An 11,705-nucleotide genomic window follows, 5' to 3' on the forward strand; every position below is an offset into this window, starting at 1 on the left:
GCTTCTTGCTAGTGGATGTACTACACATTGCACAGGTGCAACAAAATATGGCAGAGCCACATAGTAGCATGGTGGGATTCAGGGCTTCCCATAGGCAGGGGCAAAGTGTGGCCCTTGTCCTGGGTTGCGTACTTACAAGGACCCCGCAGTGCCACTGCTTACGAATCTTTCCTTCATGCTTGTGGTCTCTGCATTGCTGAGTAAGGCAGAGCAGTACGGTTAAAGTATGATGTCATATCTCTCCACTCCTGTCAGCAATACGGCGAATATAAGGGAAAATGGACCCTACTAAGGAAGGACAAACCCTCCTTGCCTTATGAGGACAGCCCTGGCGAGATAAAAATCCTGATTTTAACATTATCATGTGTTCCTATTGTGTGGGCCTTTTCTGCCTCAAAGGGAAAAAAATATGTGCTGAATAAATGAATAAATTCCTAGGACATAAGGAAAAGGATCACATTTTACTTCAACCTATATCATACTTGCACCTACTAGGCACGACAATACTGAATTATTTAATGGGAGAGAAATAGAAATGAAAATTTAGATAATATAATTATTGTGACAAAAAAATATAGTTTTTCTTCTATGAAACTATTTTTGGGGAGCTAGGAAAGTCCAATATGAGACATGTAATACTTAGTTAATATATAGTGCTATATAATCTATTAAAACATAAAAGTGTACATAACGGAGAGTGATGTTTCATATAAACGTCAAGGAATGGAGAGTACTGTAGTAATAATAATAATAATAATAATAATAATATGTGAAGCATTACATTTTTCATTGACAATTAAGGCCTAAAAGAGGCAAAATATTGCCATCCATAAGACACGGATAGACCCATAGGAGAAGAGGCGTTTTTGTATTTCTTTTTTTTTAATTATGAAACACCAAGTTAGGGAGACAGGTTACAAAAGAGAAATCACTGTTGGAAAACAAATCAAAGACCGATGACAAAATCCACAGTGAAATAAAATACTTATGAAATATATTTTCAAGTTTTTGTACTTGAAATGATAATTACATAAAAATACATATGTGGTCAACTCCAAAAACTCTAATACTTTAGATAATAGAGGATCAGTACGAATTTGTTACATTTTGTGAATTTTTGAGATAGTATTGAATCGTATAAGGATGAATAAGTTAACAATCGATCAGCTGAATAGAAGGAATTATTTGTTACAAAAACGTTTTTCCAGTGATTAACCTTCCTCTTGCTGGATTGTCATTTATTTGAGCGGCAATGATTTTTAAGCTAACCCCTTTTCTCCTGGTGTTGGTAATATCAGTACCCCCTGTTGGGGTCTAGTAGTTAAGTGTCAGAATCAATCAGGGGGTCATCAAAGGGAGGGGTTTTTAACTCGCTTAGTTAGGTCGCTATGCACCATTCACTATCAAACAAAAGGTCTCCACAGATTTGAAGTTAGGTGAAATCTGTCATCCTAAACAAAAAGCAAGTGACCATAAGGATCAGACTGAGGGAAAGAGAAGGTGGGGTGAGGACAGAGCTAGGGAATTTATCAGATTGAGGGGAGGGGGACTGGTGCCAATTAATCCTTTGGGATTGGGAAGGAGGTGGGATCCCCTTCCTGCGCTGTAAGGGGCATGTCCAGGAGCTGATTGGAGCCAGAGAGCACCATAAAAATCCCACCAGGCACAGACCTACTTCAATCCTTTTTGTGAGTGGTTGAGAAAAGTCTGTGAGTGGTTGCGAATAGTGAAAATAAACGTAGTTCAAAACATCACTTAGACAACATGACTGGGAGAGATGAGACCTCAGAGGGAAAGTCAAAGGTGAAGATACTGACTCCCAGTGCCGGGAACGAGAAGTCAGGACGTTTCCATGGACCTGTGATGAGATCCAAAGGTTTTGCCATCACTGACCTTCTTGGTCTGGAAGCAGAGTTGCAGCCCCCATCTGTGTCAGTGGCTAGCTGTGAAGGTCCAGGAGGTGGTCTTGGTGGGGTATCCTTGGCGAATGGCTCTCTGCCCCTTGGTTTGGGGTTTCTGTGTGGCTTTGCATCTCAACAGCCCACTGGGACTACCTGTCTCCTCCCAACGCACATCCCTTTTCTCCAGCCAAGATCAGAACACCAGTATCTCCACACGTCAGAGAAGCACAAGGAGAACATATCTGGTAATTTAAGACTTTCCTTATCTTAATATATTTACATCATATTTTATGTCTTGATTCTCAAGCAATGAAATGATCTCTGGCCTCCCATTTTGGCTGGTATGTGTATGTTTGTATTATGTATGTTTACATTAGAAACTGACCTCAAAACCATTTGTTGCATTTGGCTTTTTATTTTAACACAGACACTCATTGTTTAGGACACTACAGTGTAATACTGCATGTTTTTCAAATCCATAACCCAGCTTCCTATATGTCCATTATTAGTTTTCTGTTGTTCAGTACATTAAACCTTATTGCAAATTCAGCATCATAGCAGAATGTTACATTAATGTCACTTCTTACATGGGAGCAAGTAAAATAAGTGAAGACAGGTGAATGGAGCAGAGAACTGTCCATTCTGTGGGAATCTGCTGTGGTGCTGAAAACAGGTTAATTCATTGCTATGAAAACCAATGAACTTGTCTCGGAGGTAAACTTGAGACATCCAAGGCTCCAAAAACAGTGGCATAACATAGGGTGGTACCTTATTACTTAGTTGATAAGCCCAAAATGTTTTTTCTTTATAAACAATTATAAACATTTGTATTATTTACAATAATTTGATGACATGCTTAAGCAATTTTACAATAGCATACAGAAAAACACATTTATGACGGTGTTACATTTATTTTGTGTCTAGATGATGACAGCCTGGTAGGGGATAAAAGCGACCTGAAATCATCTAACTCGCAGACTAAAAGAAAGAAAAGGAGACACAGGTAAAATAATTTGGGCTTAATTGTATCCTAGGGCAGATTGTTGTATTGTGGCACCATATTCCGCATGAATAATAGTTGTTTTAAATACCACTGCATGCAAAAAAAACCAATGTTCCATAAAAATGTCATAAAAAAGAAATTTGGGAATGACTTGTTATACTTCCTGTTCTCAGCTGTATATGAACATTGATAGATGGCCAATAATTATATTCTTTACATATTAAATAATACAACTTTCTATGGTACATTTTAATGTTAACATGAAAAAGTTGGACGGTTAGCTAAGTAGATAATTATCAAACGATAGATGTCAAGTTTTTTACAGAATTACTGTAGCCCCAAGGACAAGATGACTATGTAGTACAATGGACAATGTATTTTCTTTGTAGTTAATCGATTATAATAATTAAAAATGCTGGGTTTTGCAGGACTGTATTTACAGCCCATCAACTTGAAGAATTAGAGAAAGCTTTCAACGAAGCTCATTATCCAGATGTATATGCCAGAGAAATGCTTGCCCTAAAGACAGAGCTTCCTGAGGACAGAATACAGGTACATTACTTTATATTACAAAAAATAAAAACTCCAGTATATTCCTTTATTGAAATATATGTTTGATATAAACATGCTAGATTTGCAGGCATTGTCTGTTAAAAATAAAAAATTGCACAATTAAATATTTTGTTTTAATATTAAATATTAGTTAATTATTTTTATGAGATTTGTTTTGTTTTGTTTTGAAAACAAACCAAAAGAATACATTTGTAACAGGTATGGTATAGTGTTATTTTTTTAAAGCAAAATATTTTATCAATCAACTAAGCCTTGCTGTTGGGAAACAAGACATAATATGTTGTGACTACACACACAAAAAAAAATCAGATCACCCTCTTAAATGAAAAGAAGTAAGAGGTTATTCTCAGTTTGTAGCCAAAATAACAAAACAAATAGTCATTAAAAAAATATTTGGCAAAACTGAGTATTCTCTGTCCGGTTCATTTGGATTAAGAATAGAAACTATTATTTGATAACATCAAACATCTTAATTATCCTGTTAATCAGTATGAATATGACATGATCTTTGCTGTTATAGTGTTATTTTTAGGCATATTTTAAAACCTTTTTCTTCTACGTATTACAGGTATGGTTCCAAAACAGAAGAGCGAAGTGGAGGAAGCGTGAGAAGTGCTGGGGACGAAGCAGCGTTATGGCAGAATATGGTCTTTATGGTGCAATGGTGAGACATTCAATCCCTCTACCAGAGTCCATCATTAATTCTGCAAAGAATGGACTCGTGGGTTCCTGTGCTCCATGGCTGCTGGGTAAGCATCTCGTATACCATCCACAGCTTAAACTATATTATATTTATGATTGAATTTTCAGAACCTTGTACAATGTCCACTTGCCCTAGTTACTTATTGTCATCTGTGACCATAAACACACCAGCATGTAATGCACATATATGTACATGTTTGTGTATAAAAAGAGTCATTCAGATTTATTTAATCTTCTTCTCCCCTATGACTACGGTGATTAGTTTACTAAGGAAAAGTTAAATATTTAAACAAAATGCAGCTGAGCTACCGGGCTGGTTAAGGCTCTTATTCGGGGCAATGCAATAAACCATTATTATCTGTATGATAAATGACAAGGTGTCTGATATTGAAATGATAAATAATTGTATATTACTTATAATGTTTATTCATTTCTTGAATAACATGAAAATCCATAGATGCCATTTAAAATATAATTAATACATAATATAATTTTTTATATGCAGGGATGCACAAGAAATCTGTGGAAATAACACGGAAAACAGACATGGACGAGGTGGCCACAGATAGCTTCAGGGGGGATCATCACGGTGAAGTTTTGTTAACCAAATCAACAGAGACACAGAGAAGTACGCAAGAAAAGAGCAACGTGTTGGACACTTCTGAAGAGAGAGCCATTGACCTCTCGAGCACAGCTAAACAAGAGAACCAGTGCAGCATGAGACACATCCCCAGTCGGAATCAATGTGACCTCACTGACAATGAACACTAAACTGGTACTTAAATTAGGCATTCAGTGAACAGGACACGGGAGAGCAAAAAGGGTTGGATAAAGTGGCAGTGCCAGCGTCTGCTGATATTAACCTCTTGTGTGCCAGAAAACTGGCCAGCACTGCTCATCTGTCACTTAAAAGGTTAAATAACAATCAAGGATGCACACTATTGCGAACATATTCAACATCTTCTGTTTTATGTACCTTTTTTTTTTTTTTAAAGAGAGATTTTTATTGAGACATTTTTAAAGTCGGTATATAAACGATTAATGTTTTATGTAAATAGCATTTTGTTTAGTTTTTATTAAGTAGCCACAGATAATTACAAGACACTTGGATGTAAATAAATAATTATTATAAATTTAAAAAAATAGAACGTTCCAGTCGAGGTATTATCAAATTAAATTTTATTCCTATTAATACAATTGACACTAAAGATATACAATCTGTTAATATATGCATTTAATGGAGAAAAATCACTAAATGGTAACCCAGCGTCTATTCATTATAATCACCATGCATTATTTTATTTTAATCTTCTGTTTGCTTGTTTTTATACTTTCTTTTACTCAGTAATTAGGAGTGACCTGATTTGCCTTTTTCATGGGGTCTAATAAGAATCAGCATAAACATGATCAAAAACACTTTTCTTAAAGCCAACGTATCCTCTAGGAAGAACTTTCATTGGCATTGATGTTCAAGAAAATGTGAGATGCTGATCCTCATGTAATCCTCAAATCTCAAGAGGTTCCTTTCAGTGTGAATTTACTTTTTTTGCCTCTAATTTAAATATTGATCTTGTAAGCTGTTATTGTTGGTATTCTTGAATGAATTTATACAGTTTTACAACAAAAATATTAATTTCAAATTCTAAATGATATGATAACATTATTTTATGACACATTCATAAGCATACCACATCATCTTGTCGTGTATTGTATGGAAAGGTTTAGAATGAAAGAGAAAGCTAAATTAGTTAAATGGCAGGGCAGGTTAACCAAATAACACCCATCTCCGATTTGACTACAATCCCAATAATTCCGTGGTAACGGAGGATGGGATTTATAGTCGGACAATAGCCGGAGGGACAATGCTTGCCACAATGTCACAATCTGGTAAGGTAATAGAATGCCACAAAGCATTGGGGATGCATAATTCGTAAAATACTTATACTCTCACGATTTTGTTTCACGATTACAAAATTGTGTACAAGTTTTAATGCCCTACAGGTAGCGTAACCCCTGGCATTCAGAAGGTTAAATGCTGGTGATATTTATATATTTTACTCAGAATACTGTGTCCCTATTTTTTAGTAGTATGATTAATGAGGCTTCATAGGGTGCAACATTGGAGTTCAATATTTTCCATACAGCATCAATAATCAGTTTAATTTCTCCTAATGTTGTCTTAATCCTAATGTTTGTACTTGAGAAATATTACCTAAAAACTCAAGAATATTAGGATAATTTTTTTAATTTTCAGTATAAAACCATTTTATTATGGGGTCAAATATAATCTATTTTTGGATAATGGCAAAATATGATATATTTCAAGCAAGTGTACCAATGCCAGCACTGTAGTTTTAATATTTTGAAACAATGCAACCTCCTCAGCAGAAAATGTTTATATTTTATGTGTACATAATTTTTTACTGAGCTATCTTTACATGTTTTTGTAGTGTGAACCCCTGCACTGTTATACTTCAGGTATATAGTGCACAAGATTAACTGAACTAAAGCACATAAATAGGATTTTTAAAAAAAAAAAAAATCTATATTTGGTGTATAAACAGCAGTAAAATGTTTTGTAATTATTTTGATTGTTGTAACGATGTTATATCAGGCTTATTTGCAGCCATTTAATTTCTATGTATTGATGCACTTTGCTAGGCAGGGTTTTTTTCCGAATATTTGTTTGCTATATTTTATTGTATATTTATTATGTATATACTAAATAAAAAAAATCCCTATAAATTAAGTTGTGGAAATATGCCTATTTAAGTGTTAATGAAGTGTACGTCTAGACTACATCCGGCTCCAAAGATAATGTTGTACTTTTGTTCCCACTTTGTTTCCGATCCAGTTCTAGCACTCAATAATGCTGTCAGACATTCTGAGGGTTTTAAAAACATTAAACATTAGTCTTAGTTGTAAAAGTTGTTTTTTTATTTCACCCCACAAAAGTACAGACAGTGGGGTATTAAGGCTTTTGTTGATTAGGCCGGGGGTGATTAGGCTCCCCGATGCTCTACTAAGCAATTGCCCTATTACAAAGGAGATCTGTGATCTCCCCAACTGGTCCATTATCTCCCCAACTGGTCCACACTATGGAGGAGTATGTCCAAATGGCATAGGATGCTGCAGTAGTCCCACTGGGTAGAAAACCAGCTTACAATGTCATATCCTGGTGTTCAGCAGTAAGGACGCTGGCCATGGAGAAGTGTAAGTGTTACGACATTTATAGTGTGCTGGGAACACAAAGATTCTATGGTATTGCTAACTTTTTGTCACCTATGATATCCATGTAGAAAAGAATGACTTATATAAAATCTCTAATCTCAAATAGCATTATGTTTTTTAGATCTTGGTATTACATTTTCGTTCCAAAGCAAAGAGAATGATGCCAATCATTTTTTAAGGATTTATCAATTGTTACACCTAAGGGCATTTTCAGGGACACCATAAAATTCTGGTTCTTCATGAAGATAGCCAGAGACCTTGATAATGTCTTGGTTACCTAGGTGAATGTAGCATATCTTTAGCATCAGCTCTCAGTGAGGAAATTAAAAAACAAAAAACTGTAAAGGATAATGGACACGCTAAAGAAAAACATGGTTCAAATCGTCCATGCATAAATCCAAAGTGATCATAGCCCTTATCCACTTAATGTGGGTCATATCCTGTCTGCAGAATAGAACTATTGATGTAAAACCCTGAGAGTTCCCAACTATGGTTATAGTAGTCTATGGCAACAACCTATCAGTGCTTGCCTGTTCATCCCATCAAACAAGATGAGAAAGAATCATTATTACTGGGAATGCTTCTGGGAATTATGTTTCTAGTGCTGCACTTAGTTTGGAAAGCGTAGATGGAACAGAAGCTTTAATATTCTTAATATGTACCTGTAAACTCTACCAAAGGTCACAGCATTTCTGGAATCCAGCAAGGCAAACTGGACTTAGAAGAGCAGACAAGATTCTAGTCGGACAACCCTTTTTACTAAGGGGCTAAACATTGGCATATTTTTGGAAGTACTTATTTATAGACGGAAAATACAGATTTTTTTTTCTGTTGATGATTACAAAAGCAAGTGCATTTAAAAATGGCTACAAAATGAAAAACATAAATATACTGACAATGCAATACATAAACCATGAAACCTTCCCAACAGAATCTTGTGGCCAACTTGTAACTGAATAAAGAACAAAAGAAGTATTAATTGAAATCTGGGTAATTCCCATTTGGAATGAATCCTAAAACAGTTAAACGCATGGCCTGCATATTAATAAGCTTTCCCATCTGCTATTGGATTTATTCTCTGATATAGTCTGGAATTTCTCACTGAAAATGCAATGAAAACTCCATAGAACCATACAGTGTTGGCAAACAATCTATATAAAAATATGGCTGGGCTGATCACTGGATAAATATGGTTTTCCATGCAAACTGTTACCAAAGGAACCGTTAACTTGCAAATCTACTATGGTGGTAATCAGAGGAATACTTTTTCAGCTCATGTAATAATAAGAATATATGACATTTATTTGCTAAAACATAAATCAGCTGTAGTGCATGTAGTGCAAATGTGAGATCCTGATAATTATTATTTGGTGTATTAATATAAGTAAATTACAAACAATGTAATTTCCTCCAAATTCAATTAAAACTTATAATATCTTAATAGCAAGCATTGCTCTCATGTTGCTGTTTAACGACCAAATTGTCTGTTTGTTAATAGTGCTGTTATTTTTTTTATAAAAAATTTAGCTCATCCTGTTAAGAAGCTTTAGAGTGGAAGAATACTTGAACAGGGATCTACAATAGATGGTAAAGGGCTCCATCTGGTGGCAAACTCTATGCATTGCTGTTTCCCTTTTTTGTATGATATTTGAGTAGGGCTTCCAGAAAGAATAGCTGAGAAATTGCAAAGAAAGTGTGAGAAATCAGCTCAAAATCAACGCAAGATGAGCAGAAATCGGGTTAACTCAGGATACTTTTTGAAAATGTATTTCAGAGTTGTGGGTAGCCTCTTGTCTTAAGACAACTTTCTTCGTATTAAAACTCATTTTAAGAGAGGAAAGGGTGACCCTAGATAATAGTCTCTTAGATTTCCAATGACCTTGCAAAAGTAGAATGTCAAGTTTGTGGCTGTAGTTCTCTGTAGACAGGGTCCATGCTTATGCCTATGGAGCCTGTTGTGTTCAGTTGCTGTATTTAGGAGAGCTAAAACGAGTTCACGTTGGCAAAGTAGGTAATCTTCGTTTTAGTTTTCTCAAAGAAGTCATCAACTTGGTCAAGCAGAGGTTTAGCGAATAGACTGTATGGGCACTGCAGCCTTATACACGGTAAATTAATTTCGGCCTTGGGCCCTTTGTCTTATAGTAAAGACATGTACATACTCTCATAACATGCGGACGCAATAAGATAGATGGAAGAAGCCACTGACTGGCCTGCTTGAGCTTCTGCACAGAAATCGCTCCCATTGATTTCCCTTTCCTGCTAGTGATTGAAATAATATCACCGCAGTTATTGTACTTCACCTTTATTATACTGTAAATTGCAAAGCATTAAGTACATCTGTTGGTGATTAATGAATTTAGAAATGCACACATATATAAGTCATTTGCTGAAGGCACCTCTGGATGGGTCCTTAAATGTGTTCACAGTTTTGTTCACTTATCTCTGAAGATAAAAATGGTTGCAATGGGCTACTAAATGAAGCAGACAGAGGAAGAGAAGTGTTATTTTCATGTGTTTGATTATATTGCTTAGTGAACATAAGCCAGCACTGTGCAGTCTGTTAATTTGCCACTAGGGCTATTGGGATATATGAAAGGTCCATATGTATAGACAAGCTCACCCATCAGATATAAGGAGTCTAGGTCTGCATTACTCCTTTGCCCCATTTCTATAACACACAAATCTGTTCTAACACCCAATCACCGTAACACATACAATAACACACAATTGCTCTCACATTATATGCTTACATATACGGTACATACACAAACATATACATATACCTTCTCTACTGCACCACTAAGCATAGGTTCATCTCTCACACTCTAACACCCATACACCAACACTCAAACACCATTTACATGGGGCATGGCTTGAATAGGATAGTCTCTGGCTCTCTCTGCAATTGGTTACAGATGGGGCTGGAACACTGGGATATGATGTCATGTTATTGCTCATTGCATCGCAAGGTGGTCTATTGTAAATGCTCAATTAATTTCAATATGCTGGCCAGGAAAGGTCAGAGGAACTCCCTAACTGGACCATGATCTCCACTGCCTCCCAAGTGGGACAATAAAAAGGTCACATATGATGTATGTTACATTGCAGAAAAAGATAGTCTATAACAGTTTGGAGTGTACAAGGTTGCCCAAGTCCCAGGTCACCATTAATTTCTGTATGACCTATATCTTCAAATCAAATAAAAAAATCTATTCTATATCCATATATATGAGGCTTAACTCCAGAATGTGTTATCCGCAAATATCCTAATGGAATCCACAATAACATCCTAAGTGAGGGATAAGCAAAAGTAAGTTTTTGTAATCACTGGAGTGAGAAAATAAACAAATGCCTGCAGCTAATCCTGTGATCATCATGGCTTTTAGTGGTCTAAACTGTTTAACCCAGACTTGAAGAAGGGCTCACTTTAATGGATGTGATCCTTCTCCACATCCCTTGATCTTAATAATGCCTTGAACTATTTTTGTTCCAATCAGCTGTCTGTGAGCAGTGTGTTATAAGCTGCCCTACGCCATGTATTAGGATGCTGCAAAAGTATTTCAATTAAGATTACGTGTGTTGATTTAATTAGGGAAACTTAAGCTGTCCCATTGTAGACACCAACTTTGCCAAAATGTGTCTCAAATGAAATAGACCTGTCAGAACAAAACAAGACTCTTCCACCGGGTGCCTACAGAAAAACAGTTCAGTAATGTATGTACAGGTAAGTCACAAGAACACTTTTTACACAGCGAAACAATTGTATGCTAGAAACAGGAGCCCCAGAGCCACATAGGAGTAAGGGCAACGTGACTGGCATGGTCAGGGCAAGCTCTACCATCAGATGAAGGAGAAAGGGAAAGTTAAGAGGAGGCACTTGTAGAGGAGAGGTAGGGCAGGGGTGAAGGATATTTAAGGGGAAGGGGTGGTTTGTTCACCTTGGTTTCCTGCACATACACCCTGTTAGTCGTAGGATGTATGAGGCTGGGTGATGGTTATTTTATGTTTGGAGGTTAGCCTGTCAGGAGCACTCGCATTGTATATTATACATTTGGAGGTCATAGATGTTAAGATGGAGGGCATGGTCCCACCATACGCAAGGAAGGATGTATACTTGCAGATGGCTTGGTGGCTTATGGACGTTGGCATTTGGCAAGTTAATTTCGGTCAAGTTGGTAGAGTTTTAAAAGTTTACCTATCCTTCCCTGCGGGTTTAGCAGTATTTTTAAGTCTAGGTTCTAATAACATCTTATATCTTTGAATTTCTTGTACACAACACTATGTCAATACAACCC

General features: G+C 36.2%; 1 protein-coding gene across 1 annotated transcript; it reads left to right on the forward strand.

Annotated features, from left to right (window-relative positions):
• The first annotated feature begins 1,764 nt into the window (after nucleotides 1-1,764).
• On the forward strand, nucleotides 1,765-4,950 carry LOC149303311 (visual system homeobox 1-like). The gene is made up of 5 exons (XM_089481633.1): nucleotides 1,765-2,146; nucleotides 2,826-2,904; nucleotides 3,333-3,456; nucleotides 4,046-4,226; nucleotides 4,685-4,950. Exons 1-5 carry the CDS (start codon nucleotides 1,765-1,767, stop codon nucleotides 4,948-4,950), a joined length of 1,032 nt encoding a protein of 343 aa, XP_089337759.1.
• Nucleotides 4,951-11,705: the final 6,755 nt, after the last annotated feature.

This window comes from Sceloporus occidentalis, unplaced genomic scaffold (assembly GCF_023333645.1).
Source record: "Sceloporus occidentalis isolate IW3139 unplaced genomic scaffold, rSceOcc1.0.p SCAF_15, whole genome shotgun sequence".
In the NCBI taxonomy this organism is placed as follows: Eukaryota; Metazoa; Chordata; class Lepidosauria; order Squamata; family Phrynosomatidae; genus Sceloporus; species Sceloporus occidentalis.